The sequence below is a fragment of the Talpa europaea genome, assembly GCF_964194135.1.
Source record: "Talpa europaea genome assembly, chromosome: 1".
NCBI lineage: Eukaryota > Metazoa > Chordata > Mammalia > Eulipotyphla > Talpidae > Talpa > Talpa europaea.
Window position 1 is genome coordinate 157,698,315 of NC_140073.1, and position 18,504 is coordinate 157,716,818.

The window sequence follows — 18,504 nt, forward strand, 5'->3', positions numbered from 1 at the left end:
CCGGGCGCTCCTCGAGAGGAAATATAAACTGTTAATAGTAAGATATTGGCTCGCGCCAGCATTTTTTCCTTCAGATTTATGAAGAAGTTTTTGAAAACAACCAGAAAAGCAGTTTTATGGCGTGTTTCTCATGCTTTAAAAATGCTTCTTTGTAACCCTTTTAAGCGGCGTCGCCAGGCCAGCAGCAGGCAAGACCCGTCCCGCGTGCTGGGCTCTCCTGCCGGGGCTGCCCACGGGGCCCCCCCGCCTCCCCTGGGTCTCCACGGCCGTCAAGGCCTTTGACTTCCTACCCGAGGGAGCCGCACGGGTGGGGGCACAGGCGCATGGGCTGCGGGGTGCACGCGCGTTCGCCAGGACCGGCTCCAGACCATCTTCGCCAGGACAGGCGGCTCTGGGGGCGTGTAAGCGGGGTCCCCAAAAGGCAGGGCTTTCTCGCCCTGGTCTCTCTGGCCGCCGCTAGGTGGCGCCGTTTCGCCGCGACGCCCCTGCCCGCTCCGAGGCCAGGCCGGGCCCGGCCAGGCTGGTCATCCCAGTGTCCTAGGACGTGGTGGTTGTGGAGGAGGCCGGGGAGGGAGCCGCTCTCCCCGCAGGACCTGGGTGATTCTAAGGCAAAGAATCACAGGTTCGTGAGAACACCCCGAGGAGGGAGCAGTTTTCCGGCCTCAGGGCTGCGTCTTCTCCCACGGGTGTCACCCCCTGTGGGCCCCGTGGGCCGACTGAGCAGCCCCCTCCCCGACCTGGCCCCGGCCCGCGTGTACCCTGCGTGTACCCTGCGTGTGTGGGACGCGTGCGCCTTCCGGTGGCACAGACGCCCCCGGGCTGAATGTTCGTCATCTGCCCTCATTTCTGGCACACAGCTTTGCCAGACAGGGAATTCCTGGTTGGCGGTTTTTTCCTTGAACGACCCCCGCCCCGGGTTTCTCCGGAGGGAGCCGCGTCCTGCGGGCCCAGGGGCGGCACCTCGCCCTCCTCCTGCGGTTTGGAGAGTCTCCTTTGTCTGTGGGCCGGCGGCTCGCGTGTCCTGGGGAGGCCTCTTCTTCGCGCTGCGTCTGGTGGTGAGCGCGACCTGCAGGCCTCTCCCCGCACTGGGAGGTTCCTCGTAGCTTTTCTGGACTAGGCTTCCTGGCCCTCCGCCCACTCCTCCCCCTGGGACCCGTAACTCAGGGACACCCCAGGCGCTCTTTCCTCTCTCCGTTCTGTGGCCCCTTCTCCTCAGGCCGCGCACGGTCACGGGCCTGTCTCCACCGCGTGGTCGCTGGCTCCCTCCCTGGCCTCCGGGCCTCCGGGCGCCTGGACCTCCTCCCCGTGATCTGCGTCTTTGCTCACCTTCTGGGGCTTTGTGGATATTATTTTCCTGATTTGCCGAGTTGCTTCTCTGTGTTTTCTGTGGCTCTTGGAGCTTCCTTGAACAGCTGCGCGGACCCCTTCCCCGGGCAGCCCCGGCCTCCGTGTCTACGGCCAGGGCTGGAGGCGACGGTCTCCTCCGATCTCTCCTCCTCTGGTCTCGACTGACCTTGGGTGGGAAACCTGCCCCTGTGCTGGGGCTCTGGGGCGTCTGGGCTTCCCTGAACCCCACCCCCACGTCCTGCGCTGGGCACCAGCGTTTCTGAGCGGGCGAGCGCCTCGACCCTGTGCTGCCTCCTTTGACACCCTCCTTTTGGGGTGTCGGTGAGGGCCAGGTGTGTCCTCCCACCTGCGCGTGCTCACTGGCTGCCGCCCAGAGCGCTCTCCCCACAGCCGCAGCCTTCGTGAGCACCCGGGGCCAGCCCCAGGCTGGGAGGCTCGTGGGTGAGCCCCAGGGTGCTGAGGGCCTGTGGCCAGCCATGGGCTGGGCTCGTTCAGAGGCACCAGGTGGGCCTCTTGCTGCAGTGCGCTCGGGCTGAGGGGGTCTGAGTGGCCCAGATGCCCTCTAGGGCCGTCTGCCCCGCACCTCCTGCCCCCTGCCTCGGTCAGTGCTCGTGGGAAGCTGGGTGTTTGCTCGCCCCCCCACACCCCGTGGAGACTGCCTCTCGTGACCACCCTGGGCTTGGCCAAGTCACACCAGCCTCTTACCTGCTGGGGCCCACGTGCGTTTTTTCTCCCCGGTGCTGTGCTGGACGCCTGGGTCTCCCCAGTGTCCCTGCTGTCCCTGGGGTTGGTCTGCGTACTCCCCGGTTCCAGCGAGTTGGCTGCCCGCAGGGTCCCCTGCCTCCCTGCCCAGGGGCAGCGCGTGGCCTGTGCTGGTCAGGAGACCATCCCCGACAGCGAGCCAGTGCCGCAGGCTGCCCCGGCTGCTCTGGGGCTCTCGGGCCACGCGCCTCTGCCTTGGCCGCGGCCGCTTGCCCCTGCCCCCGAGGCGCCCTGCTTTGGTCCTGTTCGTCCATTCTGGCCGGAATCTGAGTGTCTTGAAAAGAATTCCAGGGGCCTCCCTGGGGGTGCGGGGGTTCGGGACGCAACCTGTGAAGCTAGTCGCAGCCTCTCCTGACTCGCCCGCTGCTCCCCTCATCAGTGGATTCAGTGGATCTGCCTTTTTCTGCTCCCCGCTCTGTCTCTGGTGAATTCTGTCACCCCCCACATCTCTGGCCTGCACCCCAGTTCTTGCATGCATAAATAGATAATCTTTAAAAAAATAAAAGAATTACAGAATCCTAAGGATCTGTAGCTACTCTGGACCTTAGAGATGTAAATAATGGTAAAGAAATAGCAAAACAAAAGTTCACGGTCAGGAATTGCTAATCTTTTTTCTAGAACATGTGTTTATTATATAATTAATAGTGAAATAGAATCTATTCCAGGAAAAAATTCTACAAAATATTTATAAGATGACTGGTGACAAAATAAATATATAAAAGTTGGCATTTCCCTCTGAGTCAGCAGAACCAGTTGGAAACAATGTGTGTAGAGTTCCTGTCCAAGACTGGAAACAACAGCGCGGGGCCTGGGACAGCCACCGCAGCTGTGCTGGGAGCCGGCCTCGCTGGGCTGGGGAGAGGGCGCGGCTGAGACGGACGGGGCGCGGAGAGGGCCTGTCCCTCCGGGTAATCCATGAACGTGCCCCGATTCCTGTAGGTGCCCAGCGGTGTTTGGAGGGGTGCGGGGGGTCTCACGTTCACCTGGGAGAGGACGCGAGCGGCAGAGCCTTTCAGAAACGCCCGTGGGGCGTTGCAGGGCCGCCCGAGGGAGCGGAGGGCCCTCCAGCCCAGCACTTGAGTCCTGCCCCCACAGCCCGTCCATGTCCATGCTGTCAGGTCTCTGTGTGAGCGACTCCCAAGCGTGTCCACCCCCGTGTGCAGGAGGCGCCTGAGGTCGCCGTCTGTGTTCCGCACACCGGCCTTTGGCTCTGGCTGCAGGGACCCTGGGTCTGGTGCTCAGCGCCCTCGCTCTGCTTCCCTCGGGGCACCCAGAGGCCCGCCCTTCGCGGGGGCTGGTGCGCGGGGCGCCCGGTGGCTCCTCTCCAGAAGCCTGTCCCCCACGGTCGCAGGCCAGCGGCAGTGTGACACTGGCTGACAGTCCAGCTCCCCGAAGGCGCGGGGCTGCCTCCCTCTGTGCAGGGTGCTTGCTGCGGCCGTGAGGCCGTGCGAGCCCAGGCTTGATTGAGGCTGAGAAACCCGGCACAAGCGCCTGCTTTCCAGGGCTGGGTTGGCACCACCCAGGGCCACCTGGCCCGGCGTGGGTGTCGGTGCAGGCTTGTGAAGTTGTTTGGGGCAGGCACTTCTGGGTGGACAGGACCCCCAGACCGGCCTTTGTCCCGCCAGCCTCTGCTTTCCTCCGTGGTTGGGGTGCCAATGCGGCTGGGCGTGGGGGAAGGCGCCTCTCAGCCGCCAGCCCTCCCAGCGCCAGCCCGGCGGTGGCTGCGTCCTGCAGGCAGCCCTGCTCAGGTGGGCGCCTCCCGCCCCTGACCCCGCCCCCGGCTCTCACAGTGCTGGGGGCCCGGGACTGAGGTGCTGTTCAGAAGTCACGCTTCCTTCTGCAGCAGCGTGTGGACGTGTAAAGAAATGAGGCTGTTAGGTAAGCAGCCTTTGTTTGACCTCAGTAAGGCCTCGTGACTCTGGAGATACGGCCAGCGCCGTGCTCGCGTCTGCACAAGAGCAGGTGGTCGAGTCCCTCGAGCGACGGTTCCCTGGGAACCTCACGTCCTCTAAGGTGCGCGTGCCTGTGAGAGCAGCCAAACGCTGGACACTGCCGGGCGGCTCCCTCCAGAAGAGCCGAGGCCATGGCCAGGCAGGGCAGGCGGGTGCCCGTGTGCCTGGGCACATGGCGAGGGTGGGCAGCGGGTGCCCAGGTGGGCTCATGTGGCCGAGTCTTCCACGGGCACCTGATACAACACCGGGCCGGAGGTTTACGATAAGGGGATGGGGTTGTTCAGGTGAGAGGGTGGGGCGTGCCGGGAGGACCTCGCGTGGGGTGGGGCGGGCAGGCGGCCTGGGCAGGGGAGCTGGGCCAGGCCCTTGCACGCGTCCTCTCCTGGCAGGGCCCCTCGCTGGGCACCCTGGTGGGCTTGGAAGGACTTCCCGGCCGAGCGGGTGGGAGCTGGCCACACTTCCCGGGAAGCTTGCCGGGCTGCGGGCACCCCGGGGCGCGCTCGGAGTAGGGCCTCAGCGTCCCCTGGAGGCAGCCGCAGCGCCACGGCAGGGAGGGTGACAGATGCCCTTGAGGTCTCGACTGGCTTTCCCCTGCTCACAGCTTGCCAGGCGGGTGCCCGGGAACCCATCGGGGTGCAGGACGCGCCATGCCCCCGGGCCCCTCGCCCGCCCGCTCCCCCACACTCCTGCCCATGGTGCTTTGTCTCCGGAGCCTTGTCACAGCCGCGGCTTCCTCCCTCCTGCCCCCCGGGAGCCCCTGGGGACTTGGGCCGCACAGGCTGTGTGAGCCCAGGCGGGCTCCCCTCTGCTTCCCCTTAGCGGACGGCGCTTGGGTTTCAAGTACAGCTCCTCGCTGGCCCGGCCCCAAGCTTTCCTCCAGGTTTTTCTAAAGTGTTATGCTCTGTATTGAGGTCCCCGCCATCCTGAGCTGGTTCCTGTGGGAGCTGCGCGTGGGCCCCGGGAGTCCTTTCTCTGGCCTCTTGTTGGTGTATCTGCGGGGGCCTCTTTCTGGCCTTCTGTCCCGTACCAGGTCTGTGGGTCTGTCCTGCTCCCCGCCACCCACACCAGGGCTCCCCCTGCCACCTCCAGACCCACCTGCCCGACCCTGGCCTGGACCCCGTGCCCGCCCTCCGCCGGAGCCCCTCCCTCGGTGGGCCTGCTGTGCCCCAGCACCCTGCCCGCTGAGGGGTCGGTCCCCTTCACCAGTCCACGGGGGCGGAGCCTCGCTGTCCCCCGCTCCCGAGACGGGGAGTTGGCTGGGTCCGGCCAGTTGGGAAGTAAGACCTTGCTGTGTAGAGGTGTGCCTCCAGGTGCCAGCCCTGGCCTCGCGGGGGACCGGGGGGCCAAGCCGGCGGACCCTAGGCTGGGTTCCCAGCCCGTCCCTCCTGACGCATGAGGCTGCGTCTCTCCTCACGTCTCTCCTCACGTCTCCACCTGCTGCAGGAGAAGCTTCCCGTCTTCGAGTCGGCGTGGAAGAAGGAGAAGGACATCGTTGCCAAGGAGATCGAGAAGCTGCGCACATCCATCCAGACCCTGTGCAAGAGTGCGCTGCCCCTGGGCAAGATCATGGACTACATCCAGGAGGATGTGGACGCCATGCAGAACGAGCTGCAGCTGTGGCACGGCGAGAACAGGCAGCATGCGGAGGCCCTGCGGCAGGAGCAGAGGTGGGCGGCCGGCCCTGCAGTGGGGGCAGAGGTGGGGGAGCAGGCCCTGCGGCAGGAGCAGAGGTGGGCGGCCGGCCCTGCAGTGGGGGCAGAGGTGGGGGAGCAGGCCCTGCGGCAGGAGCAGAGGTGGGGGCCGGGCCCTGCAGTGGGGGCAGAGGTGGGGGAGCAGGCCCTGCGGCAGGAGCAGAGGTGGGCGGCCGGCCCTGCAGTGGGGGCAGAGGTGGGGGAGCAGGCCCTGCGGCAGGAGCAGAGGTGGGCGGCCGGCCCTGCAGTGGGGGCAGAGGTGGGGGAGCAGGCCCTGCGGCAGGAGCAGAGGTGGGCGGCCGGCCCTGCAGTGGGGGCAGAGGTGGGGGAGCAGGCTCTGTGGCAGGAGCAGAGGTGGGCGGCCGGCCCTGCAGTGGGGGCAGAGGTGGGGGAGCAGGCCCTGCGGCAGGAGCAGAGGTGGGCGGCCGGCCCTGCAGTGGGGGCAGAGGTCGGGGGCAGAGGTTGGGGGTGGGGGCACAGGTCAGGGGGAGGGGGCAGGGTCATCCTGCAGAAGGCGTGCAGGTTGGGGGAGCCCCCACTTCTCCCAGCCCCTCTCTCCTTCCTCCCCCCCTCAAGGGCACGGACCCCTTGGGACCAGGTGCATTTCTTGCAGCTGTGACACTCAGGCCCAGGTTTAAACTTTAAAAGTAGAGGGAGTTCCACAGGGGCCTTTAAAAAAAAAAATATTTATTTATGCACACATGAACTGGGGTGCAGGCCAGAAGTGTGGGGGTGAGAGGACTCCCCAGAGACAGAGCGGGGAGCAGAACAGGCAGACTGACCGAAACCCACTGCTGAGGGGAGCAGCGGGGAGACAGGAGGGGTCTGCTGCGCCCTGTGGGTCGCTCCCTGGCAGGCCGGGGCCGGGGATGGAACTCTTGCTGCGGGAGCTGCGGACAGCTTCGTAGCGCGGTGCTCAACCCCCTGACTCGGGGTGCGGGCGGGCTCTGGTGGAGGCGTTGGCCCTGGACACCCCCGGCTGCTGACCCGGTGCTTCCCGCAGCATCACGGACGGCGCGGTGGAGCCGCTGAGGGCGGAGCTGGCCGAGCTGGAGCAGCTCATCCGCGAGCAGCAGGACAAGATCTGCGCGGTCAAGGCCAGCGTCCTGCGCAACGAGGACAAGATCCGCAGGATGGTGTGCGGCGTGGGCCTGAGCGCCCGGCGGTGAGGGGCGCCTGGAGACGGGGCCGCCCACCCCCTCTGCCCCCGCACCCCCCAGCAGGCTGTGAACGGCTCCCGGGCTATAAACGGCTCTCCCCACACCTGTGTGAGGCTTTCTCCCCGTGCCCGCGGCCCTCCCTCCTGAGCGCCCAGAGCCCGCTGGGGTCCCTGCGCCCCCCGTGGAGGCGGCCCTGCCGCTGAGGGGCCCCGTGCAGGAGGCGGGGTCACTCCGCAGACCTGGAGGGGGGCCCGGCCAGCCGCCCTGGGGCCTTGGCCTGCTCTGGCCAGCCGGGCCCTGCAGAGCTGCGCCCCGACCCTCGCGGGGGGCCCTGCGGGGGGGGGGGGTGGCGCCGATGCGGATCCTTTTGATGTTGCTTTTTTATTTTGGAGGAAAAAGTTAAGTTTTGTGTTAAACGCGGTTTGTTTCGGTTGCTCACTGACACGTCACCCCGCGAATGCTCGTGCCTTGAGCGTGGGGGGCTCGCTGCTGGGGCCCCGGGCCTGGGCTGCGCCTGGGTCGCCGGCACTTTGAGCATCAGCACAAACGGCACGTTGAGGTTACTTTGAGTGAGATTTCCAAAATCAAATCTTTGCTAGGGTCGTTCTGACTTCTAAGGTGAGCGGGGTTAAGGGGAGACTGTTCAGGGGCCCGCGGGGGGAGGGGGTCCGCTCTCTGCCCACCGTGCTGGGGGCACCCCGTCCCCTTTGCCGGCCCGTCCAGCGCCACCACCCCGAGTCTCGAATGGCCTGCTGGCTCCGAGTAAGGCGTCGGCCTTTTGTGCGCTCGTCCATAGACCAGACTTCCTGTGTTCGTGAAATCGCGTCCATTGTGTGCCGGTGAGATTTTGCGTGGAGCAGTCTGTCCAGTTGTCTCATAAAATTTATTTTTCTTTTATATGCATAAATCATTAAAAAGAATCACCTATTTTTTCTATAAGCGGACGGGTGGTGCACTTGAGCTCACACCTGAAACATTGCGGTTGGATTCTTTCATTTTCAAATTGTGCATTTTGTTTCTTTGTGGAAAAAGTTGGAGGCATATGTGTCTGCATCCACGTTGTGACCCCCCGTAAATCGAGGTTTTATGAGACGGGTAAGCGCTCACCACATTCAAGCTCAGTCGGGTGATTACCGCGTGTTACCAGTGACTCGTTAATCCTGATGTTATTTATTACTTTGAGAAAATACACAAATGGGATTATTAAATGTTTTCCTCTACTTTGGTTTAAAAGTTTGTCTTAAGAAGTCGGCGCTCGCCCCTGGCCTCCCTTCAGCCAGCCGCTCCCCGGCGTGCGCCCGCCCCGAGAGGCGCCGTTCCTGGTCACTGGGTTCAAGTTGTCCCGGTAACTCACTTCCCGGCCGGGGCCGCCGTGCCGTCCCGGGGCCGGTGGGGCTTCTGGGGGCCCCTGCTCTCCTCCCACGCCCTGCGGCAGGTCCCTACTTCCCTCCCGAGTGGGTGTGCCCCTGGCAGTGGGCGTGGGGGGCCGCGGCACTGAACGCACCCCGTCTTCAGCTCTGCCCTGGCCCGGCCCCTCCCTCACCAGCCCACACCCCCTCAGGGCCCTGAGGCTGACGTGCCCCGGCTCCCTCTCCCCGCAGGGATGTGCACCCCTCGCTGGGCTGGCCTGTTCCCAGGTCACACGTCTGGGGTCTTCGGAGAGGGCAGCTGGGAGGAGAGGGCAGCCTCCAGGCTCGCTCCCTCTGTCCCCAGGCCTGCCGAGCCCCTGGGCCCCTGGCACCTGCTCTCCAGGGCCCTGGGCCCCCCGTTGTTCTGGGGCCTTGGCTCCCAGCCCAGGAAAAGGTTCCGATTCGTGCGGCTTTTTTCCTGGGCAGAGAGTCCTAAGCGGTACCTGGGAGACTCTCTGACATGTCCCAGGCTGTCACCAAACGGGACAAGGAAGGCCCTGGGCAGATGAAGCCAGGACCGGCCCCTGAGGGCCCCTCATTGCCGTCTCCACACTACCCAGGTCTTCGGTCAACCGTGGATGGAAGCCGGCGTGAGCCTCCGCAGCAGCGCCGAGGGCCCTGTGCCCAGGCACCTGTCCTGCAGCCCGCCCCTGGGGCCTCTGGGGCGCCCTCGCCCGCACTTTTGTATCGGGGAAGACAGTGGGCCCTGGGTCCTCCCCCCCCATGGTGGGGCCCGAGCCTGCTCTCACCCCTACTGGGAGGAGGAACAGAGAAGGGTGGGGCTGGAAGGAGGCTGGGGAGGCACAGCCCTGGCCTCTCCACCCCGGCCAAGCCCCGCTCTGCAGGGAGCATGGTCCCTGTGGGGCCCGTCTGGTGACGGCACACATTCCTTTCCCTTAAGCCCCATGGCAGAGACAGGAGAAATGGGGAGCAGGCCACGTGGCCCGGAAGAGCTGGGGGCCGGGGGCCGTGTGCCCGATGCCCCTCTGTAGCCCTGCACCTCAGTTGCCCAGGGTGGGGCCGCCGTGGCCGCCGGGAGGCTGTACCGCCGGCTCACGGGAGCTGGGCGACGGCGGCGTGTGAATGCGCAGCCTCGGTGCGGCCCGCCCACCCAGTTCTTCAGGCAGAGGCGACCCACCCTGTCCTCACACCTGCCTTCCCACCGGTGGAGAGCAGCGGGTCAAAGCGCCTCAGAGTCGAGGCCAGAAGCGCTGGCGTCCGTGCTGAGCCAGTGTTGTCCTGGAGAACAAAGCCGGAGTTGAGGGGGGCTCTCGGGTTGCCCCACGCAGGCCTCAGGCGAAGGGCCAGGCAGAGACTCGGGCCTGCGGACTGGTGGCGAGTGGCTCTGAGCTGTCGGCGGCCCCGCCAGGGAGCCTGACCTGCAGGGACCCCCGCCCAAGGGGCAGCCTGGCCCCCGGGACAGACCCCAGCCCGAGACAGGCCCGTGAGTTCAAGTCTGACAAACGTGCGATTTCCAAGCGGAAGCTTTTCACTCCAAATCAACGGAACCCGTGGTTATCCATGTGGCAAAAATAAAGTCCTATCACGTCGAGAAAGAGATTCCCAAAAGATGAGGGGGTTTTTACGGTGCAAGAACACGGGAAGGAAATAAACGCAGAGCCCTCCGCAGCGCTTAGATCCTTATGGGCGGCCCTGTTGGCGGCTGAGCCCTTAGCAGAGAGCAGGGAAGCGCCAGGCGCGTTTCAGGCTGGGGAATTACTTCCTGAGAAAAGGTGATGATGTCCGGAGGCCGCAGATGGCGCGGAAGACACAGCCGCTGAGCACACGGGACGGCCGCGGGAGACGCAGCTGTTCGCCCTCGCGACGGGGCTGGACGGGGAGGGAGGCGGGGTGGGGAGCCCGCGGGTGCGGCTCTGCACCGGTCCGGCCTGGGCCGCGGGATCCACGAGTCACCCCGGACCGGGGAGCGTGGCCTGGGTGAGCCTAGCGGAGGGGCGGCCTCGGCTGCCGGGGACCGGGCACTGGCTTTGACTTGGGGCGAGCGGCCCAGCTCCCGGCCCAGCTCCCGGCGCCCGCTGCTCGGCAGCCCAGAGCGCGTGGGGCCGCTGAGCCCCAGCCGGCGGCCGTGACGGGCGAGCCGAGCGCTCTGGCTCGTGTCACCCGGGCGCGTTTTCAGTTGGCAAAAGGTAAGAAGATGACAGTGTGGGGCGGCCGAGGAGGCGGGCGTCCTGCTCCGTGCTCCCAGAGGGCGTTTGCAGGCCCCCAGGCTCAAGAGCAGGATTGTTCTGCCAAAAGCGGAGGGACTGGAGCAGGGACGTGGCCGCTGGCCCCACCTGCAGGCTCTGGTGGGCGGAGTGGGGGCGGCCCCCCCGGGAGGTGGCCGAGCTGTCCCTGGGGCTGGCGGCCTCCAGGTGTTGGGCCTGCCGTTGAGGGCGGCACTGGACACCCGCCCCCGCTACTCCAGACCTTGCCATGCACCCCACCCGACCCAGCGGCCCGCCCACCCCCTCGCACAGGGAGGCTCGTCCCCCGACCAGGTGAGCGACCTTCGGCTGAGCCGCTGGCTCCTGCCCTGGCCCCGGGGCTTCGGTCCCACCGGGGCTGCCCTGTGGGCCCGGCCCTCCATGTGCCCTCGGCCCGGGGCGGCGCTGTCTCCTGCTCGGAGAGCTTTCTGGAAGCGGGATGCCGTCACCGCAGCCGGCAGGAGGCTCCTGGGGGTGGGGGCAGGGGTGGGGAAAGCGCGCCTGACAGTTCCCTACTTCACCTCTGAGCAGCTCTTTTGAGACCCTGCAGGGTTTCGGAAACTGTCATTTCAACCCAGTTATCCGCTGCCGGCGTGTGCCTGGCGCTGGCCGCGGCTGCCCGAGCGCTTCCAGGGCTGGCTCCCCAGGCTGGACCTGCAGCTCCTGCCGCTGCCTGTGGGGCTTCAGGGGCCGGAGGCAGGGCCTCCTGGCGTGAGGCTGGCTGGGAGGTGCCTCCACTTTCCGGGCAGGCGGCCCCGTGGTCTCAGCCACCGAGGCCCGCATCTCCCGGGTGAGGGAGCAGCAAGGAGTGGCTGTTGGCCCCGTCCCGGGCGCCCCTGCGTTCCCTGTTGCCCACGGAGCTAAGAAGCGCGCGCCGCTTCTGGGCTCTCCTGAGGGGGGCGGTGAGGGTGCGGCCAGGGGTGGGCCAGTGGGTCCTGGACGGCAGCCGTGGGCCGCACCGCCCTCCCCCACCTGGCACCCCGGGCCGACCTGTCAGGGCCAGGGCCTCTCGCACTTCCCGGGGCGGAAACAGTGTTTTATTTTATTTTATTTTATAATCAGAGGGAAAAAAATGAACTTGAGGTGAAAGTAAATATTTTAATACACATATTAATAGACCTGCCTCGCCGTGCCCGGGGGAAACTGCAGCTTTGGGGCAGGGCCTGGGGCTGTGCGGGCTGAGCGCCCCGTGGCTGGGCCCGCCTGTGTGGCCGGGCCTCCCTCGGCGCTGACCTCCCTCTGCCCCCTCCCGCCACCCCCTGAGCTCAGCCGACCCCCCCCCCCCCCCCCGATTCTCCGCCGGGTTTTCCCCTCGCGGGGATCACGGCGCAGAAGGAAGCGTCTTTGGGGCAGTTTCAAGACAAACACGGGCCGCATTTAAAAATAGAACTTTCAAGTGAAATCCCGTCAACAGGGCTGAGCGGTGAGCTGGCGGGGGGCAGGGGGCGGGGAGGGCTGCGGAGTCAGAGCCTGAAGCGGGCTTGGGCCCCGGCTCTGCGGCGCCCTCAGCCCCTCGGCCACGGGCTCCAGCGGCCACTGCCGCACTGGGCCTGCCGCCCGCCCCGCGGAGCTGCACGCCCCACTGGGGCCGCCCTGCCAGCCAGCCACCCGGGGAGCTGCAGTGAGCGCCTGCCTGTGACTTACAGGCGCAGAGTGGCCTCGGGAGCAGCCGGCCTGCCCTCTGGCCCCGGCCTGTGCCCCCGGGTGACGTGGTCGCCTCCGGTCCACTCTCGGCTGCCCCGCCGCCCCCCAAAGACCCCTGGACTGGAGCCGCCTGTCCCAGGTGCGGCTGAACGCCGAGGATCAGGCCCCGGCGTGCTAAGCAACGGTGTAAACGCGGAAAACTCAGCGATTTCGTGGCATTTTCCTTCGACCTGAGCCCGAGACGAGCTCTGCTTGTCTGTGTGGTGGGGACGCCCCCGCCGCGTCTCTGGGGTGTCCCCACACCAGTGCAGCCCTTGGCCGAGCCGGGCAGGCGCCCCGGGAGTGCCGAGAGCTGGCGCGGGGTCCCCTCGCTCGCCCACACGCGGGCTGACCCGTCGCCCCGCTGCTCCTCGCCGCTCACGTCACGGTTGTTCAGGAGAAACGCTCGCAAAGGAGGAGGGGGGCTGGGCGGCCCCACGGCCTCGGCGCCACCGATGCGGTCTTCGATGCACACGGGTTGCACTCGCGTGCCTTCCCGCCGAAGGTCTGACACACGAGAGCATGTCTTGTCTGGATGCAGCAGACGGCGGAACCCATTTAGAATGGGCAGGTTTTGGGGGTTCTGGGGTGCCCCTCCCCTGCCCTGTAACAAAACGACTTTCCTTCTCCTCAAAACCGATCATCCTGGTGAAGGGGAGAGGCCAGGATTCCCGGGAACACGGGCTTTGATATCCCGAGTCCCCGCGCCTGTCCGTCTCTTGTGAGCGGGTGTGTGTGTGGGGGGGCCAGGCCTTGTTTGCCCGGGAGTTGGCGCCGTCCGGTGCGTTACGCCAGCTTATCAAATGGTCCCTTATTTCCCACTTCTTGTTTCTTATCCTTACGCGCTTGATTATTTCTTGCCTTGTTTTGGAAATCGAAAGGCTTTATCCCATTTTTCTCTTTCGATTTCCCCAGACCTGTGCAGCTGGGAGCGGGCCTCACGCGCGGGTGGCCGGGGCGCCCTCCCGCGGGTCCCGTGGGCCTCGGAGTCCGAGGCTGAGCGTGTCTCTCCCGCCACCTGGCCCCGCGCGTGTTCCGGTTTATCCCCCCGCGGCTCAGGCGCTAGATGCTGTCTTGCTGCGAGACCGCCCCCAGGCGAAAACCATCTCACGTGTGGACGCGCCTCTCGTCTCCCCTTCCTGCATCTCGGACCTTCCATCGAAGGCCCCTCTTTCTAGAAGCGATCCTTTAGCTCTTCCCTAAGGAGCCCCGGCCCCGCAGCTCAGGGGAGCGGCTGCCGCCCCGCCCGGCCCTTGCACACACGGAGCTCAGAGCTGGGGCTGGAACCCAACAGACCTGCAGGAAGCGCCAGCCCCGTGGCTGCCAGAGGCGCTTTCATGGGCATTTCCCCGAGAAAAAGTTCTCTCTGGAAAAACAAACGTGCAGGATGCAGTTAAACCCTCACGTGTGCGCTGGGCTGGGCTGGGCTGGGCTGGGCTGGGCTGGGCCGGGCCGCCCTCACGCGGGGCCTCCAGGGAAAGACGCGAGGGCTTTGCGCGCCCTCCGCAGCGACGCCCGCTGACCGCGACGCGGCTCCGCTACTCCAGGCCGTGGACAGCCCCCCTGGCCAGCCCGAGCCCTGGCCCGTGCGCCCGGTGCCACCCGCTGGGGCCATGGGCCGGCGTGCGCCCCCTCCTGTTGGCGCTTCTGCGGCTCACTCTGAGAAGATAGTCCGTTCCTCTTGTTTTCCAACATCAGAAAACTTAATTTTGGGGAAACACACCCGTTACCCAAGCGATGTGCTTGTGAGCCCTGGGGGGGAGGGCGTCGGGCTGGGTGGTCGTCTTTCACCCCCTTCCCATCCTCCCTTGGCCCTTCTCGCGGGGACCCTCCCTCATTCCAGGCGCCGGTGGAGCCTGTGGAGCCTGTGGAGCCTGTGGCCTGGGCTTCCTGGGCTGGCTGCAGTGGCTGCCCCTCCCGCAGGGCCTGCGGCCTCTGCCCCTCCCCGGGCCCTTTCCTCTTCGTCCCACATGGCACCCGCCAGCCGGCCCCTCTCCAGACCTGGGCTGGCCCCCGCTGACACGGGGGAGGTCAGGCTCTATCGGGAGCCCCTGGGCCAGGAGGGGCCTCGGCTCTATCTGTGGTGAGCGGTTGCCCCCCAACCCTGCAGCAGCCGCCTTCCGACCCCCCACGCAGCGGCAGACTCTGGCCGCGTTTGTTCCTGACAGAAGACTTGGCACCACAGGAAAGAATCCCGCAGGGTCAGAGGACAGAGCCCGAGGCAGAGACCACAGCAAGCTCCCCCTGGGGCTCCAGAGGCGGGTCCTTTCAGCCTCTCCAGCCTCCAGCAGCACCTGCGTCCCTGTGTGTCTGCATCTCAAGCCCCTGCCCCCCTTCTCATAAAGACCCCTGTGTTGGATTTAGCCGCCCACACCCAGGGGGCTGAGAGCCCCAATTCCATCTGCAAAACCCTTTTCCAAGTGGGTTCCATTCACAGCACATCTTCTGGGGCCACTCTTTGCCCCTCCACACTGGACCAGGGCCTGTGGGCAGCGCCAGCTTTCTCCCCCTGCACCCTGGACCAGGCAGAGGCTGGAGGAATGCCCTGTGGACTCTGCTGAAAGGGGGAGCCCTAGGGGAACCCCACGTCTGGCGGCAGAGATAGGATGCTCCCTGCAGTGGGAAGTGAAGCAGGAAGAGATCAGTGTGACCTGGTGTGGGTGGTGGTTGGGGGGAGCTGGGAGGCAGGTGTCCCTGGTGGGGAGTGGATTGGGGACGTCTCTGGTGAGCTGGAGGGGCCCCCTGGGCCGTGCGGGCAGGGAGGGAAGGGGCCTGGTGTGTGCTGGGTTCCAGAAGGGGGTTGTGGGAGCTGTAGTAGGAGGAATGCCCAGCCGGGGACCGAGAGCGGACCCCAGGATCACCATGGACTGGGGCTGCTGGACTGAGGGGGGCTCCGCAGGCCGGAAACACTGACCTCTCCTTGTGTGGTGTGGGAGGGCGCTGCGGTGAGATCCCAGTACTGGGGTCTTAAAACTGGAAGTCCTGTATTCTAGAACCTTCTCAATGGGCGAACTGGGGTGGCTGTGACATGGAGTGTTATTCTCTAGGAAGTGTGACCTCTGCTGAGTGTCACTGCTCCCTGGGGCCTGGGGCCAGGCCTTCGCACCTGAGTCCCCCTCCCCCACCCCAGGGGCCAGCTGGGGAGGTGCAGGACATGAGTGATAAGGGCAATGCGGGAGGGAGGAGAGAGCTACGCCCCCCAGCCCTGGGGCTGGGCACGAAGGTGGGGGGGCTCTGCCTGGCCCACAGGCTACCGCCTCTGGACCCGGCAGGCCAGGCTCCCTCCTCCCATTTTCTTCAGCGGCTGAGCTACACTAGTAACCATGAAGGTCAGCCCTTCCCAAGCGTCCAGCTGGGTGCATCTCTGGGTAACCACCCTCGGAGCTCTTCATCTTCCCAACTCACATGCATCCCCCGGGCCCTTTCTCCACCCGGGGGCCGGGCTCCTAACACCGAGGGTTAGTGTTTCTGTGGCTAACGTCACCGAGGGCACCAGGAGCACCAGCCGGAAGCCCTTCCCTGCTGAGGGCTATCAGGGTCCCACAGCCAGGGCTGTGGCCCGGTTTATCTCTCCAGCCCTGAGCGTGCACAGCTCAGTGCCCTGCCCTGCTCGGGTGGGGGTGTCTGGGCCGGGCGGCCCCTCCCTCTGGCCGCCTCGGCCCTGCTGTTATTGTTGTAGAGCAACCCCGATACAAAACGGGGTGCCTGACTGTGGGTCCTCACCCGCGCGCTTAAAAGGACTTATCAATGCTCTACTGCAGGCACACGTGAAAGGTTAATAAAAGGTTTATTTACAAGGGAAGGGGAAATGAGGAAATATACAGCTCTGGGAGAAAAGCGGGAGACAAAGTTTTAAATGAGTCCTACCCGATCCGCCGATCTGGAACCCCAAAATGGCGCTCTGAGAGCTGGCCGCCAGCCAGGAGCGGTGAAGCCGGGAGGCGAGCGATCGCGAGCCAGAGAGAGCCCTAGGCCCACGTGTTTGGTTTTTTATATCCAACCTGGCTGCCCAACTCCACCCTCAGGTCCCAGCCACCCTCCCCTTGGTGGTGATGGGATTTGTCTTCCCCAATGTCCTGATGGTTTTAGTCTGGAGTGGGGGTGGAGTCCACAAAGCCTGTATGGGATTAACTCAGGACATCACTTCCCCCTAACAATTCTCCCCTTTCACTTTTTGCCACCATTTCCATGGTGATGAAGATCAAACATATGGATGCTGGGATACAGTCTCAGATGAAAGTTTTCCAGGGTTCCAGTCTGAAAGAAAACGAATCCCTCCAGGTATTGTCCATTGTGGAAAGCAAAAGTCCTCCATTCCTGGAAAAACAGTTCATCAGTCCCAGCCGAAAGAAAACATCTGGAGGCATTAGCCAGAACAAGACAGCAGATATGTCAAGATCACAGGAAAAAAATGTTAAAATGGTTCAACTTATGCAAAAATGAATTCTCTCAACCTTGATCCCAAACTTTAACAGCATAGCAAAAGTTTGCAATTAAGTCTACTTTTAAACCATTTTTCCTATTTTTGCATAAAATCACAGGGCAGAATAACTAAGCAGCAATTTTAGCTGGCTTTGTTGAAATACTCCATATAGGATCAGAGCGAACCATTGGCATCCGGTCGATGTAGGCTTCAGGTACAAAGTTAGTCTCATCAGACTCCACCTGAGCTTTCCTCTTCTCGAGGGTACCAGGGCATTTTCGTTGGCCGGGTTGTCCAGTCCTGCCAATGGAGGCAAGCTTCCTCACCTTCTTTGGAGGTCTCTGGAACCCTACAAACAAGGCAAACAGGTTCTCCTCTTCTTGGTTCAGCTCTGTTTCAACTTTGTGGAAGAACTCCACACAAAGCCACACAATGAAACTTATGTCCAATTTTTTTCAGTTTAAACAAAATCCCTATGGAAGTTATACAAAAACAGACTCTGAGATAAGTAGTAAAAGATTACTACCACTATTTTTATGCTGTGTTGGTATCAAGGGGAGAGAAAATGCAAATACAAGTTAGCTTTGTTGGAAAAAAAAAATTACAACCTTGCTGCAGATCCTGGTCACCAAAACAAGAAAACTTTGTGGATTTAGAGCAAAATGCAAAAAAAATCATCAGTATTATTATGTCAAGGAAAACTTAGTAAATATGAGGCGTATGTCCAAGTCTATTCAGTCCTTAGTAGAAAAGTTTTACTCTCAACAGTTCCATCAATAGGAATCTGTTGAGACCTTTTCTCCCTATATTTTCAGAAACAATTTCTGTAGATGTGAAACAATTGAATTATATAATATTACAAGGTGACAATCACCATTGACAATTTACATACATACCAGATACTGCTGTTAACATTTTGTACATACCAAAGTTTTACCATTTTCCCAAGTGACAATGCTTCCCTTCCAGTTTTACTTCATTAGGTAAAATCCAAATAGAAAAAAATTCATCTAATGCCTTTCCCAGGAGGAAAGGGAGAAACTTTGTGGAGTGTCTCAGGAGCTCTACTGAGGTTCCACAAAATTTCCTTGCATCAGCCAAATGACAGGCTACCAAATTTGTACTTGAATTTAGATTTCTGGGAAGCTTTGCCATAAATATCAGAAAAATAACAGAAACAACAATGTTCAATCTCTATGAAGGCACCGGCTTAGTTCAGTAGCACAATGTTGACAATCAAACCATAACCTTTAGTTTTTTTCTCATAACTGGAGACTCTCTCTTTTTTTTTTTTCAACGTCTATGGGCACCATGTATACCAATTAGTCAATCACTTGAGGTCAAGACAAGGACACAAGGAAAGGACATACAGACATACAACATATAGACACAAAGAGCTCATTAGTTACCATTTATCACGCGTGGGATATCTCATGCAACTGCAGTTTCACTCATTGGCCAAAGTAACAAAAAGAAAGCAGAGAAAAAAATCTCAAAGGTAAAAAAAAAGCAGAAAGTTAAAAAAATAACAAAATCAAAATCAAGATTGAAAACCTTTCTGTGTAAAAAAAAAATAGTGGCACCATATGCATGATCCTAGATGTTATTTCACGTCTCCTAAACTTTGAAAAGAAGAAGATTGGTTAGAGCATGTTAGTTTTCTCAGGGTTTCTTCAGGAAAAAAAAATGAGTCCTTGGGTATCCTGTAACAATAACTGGAAAAGAAGTCAGTAACATTCAAGTTTTTGTCTGTTTCTTAAACAAATACCTCAAGTCCTCAATGGGTTCACAAGACCAGTGGGACTTCGTCTCTGGGTCAGTTCCTCCTGGGGCTTTCTTAACTCTGGAATGATGTACCCAGGGTTTTATGCCT

At 62.5% G+C, this 18,504-nt stretch overlaps 1 protein-coding gene across 1 annotated transcript in view; it reads left to right on the forward strand.

Annotated features, from left to right (window-relative positions):
• Positions 1-6,921, forward strand: part of TRAF3IP1 (TRAF3 interacting protein 1) — a gene marked incomplete at both ends in the record, with an annotated part of 31,095 nt that extends 24,174 nt beyond the window's left edge. Inside the window, 2 exons of the mRNA XM_084228193.1 lie at positions 5,505-5,728; positions 6,756-6,921. Of these exons, the coding sequence (XP_084084319.1) occupies positions 5,505-5,728; positions 6,756-6,921 (390 nt within the window). The remainder of the gene's footprint in view (positions 1-5,504; positions 5,729-6,755) is intronic.
• Positions 6,922-18,504: the final 11,583 nt, after the last annotated feature.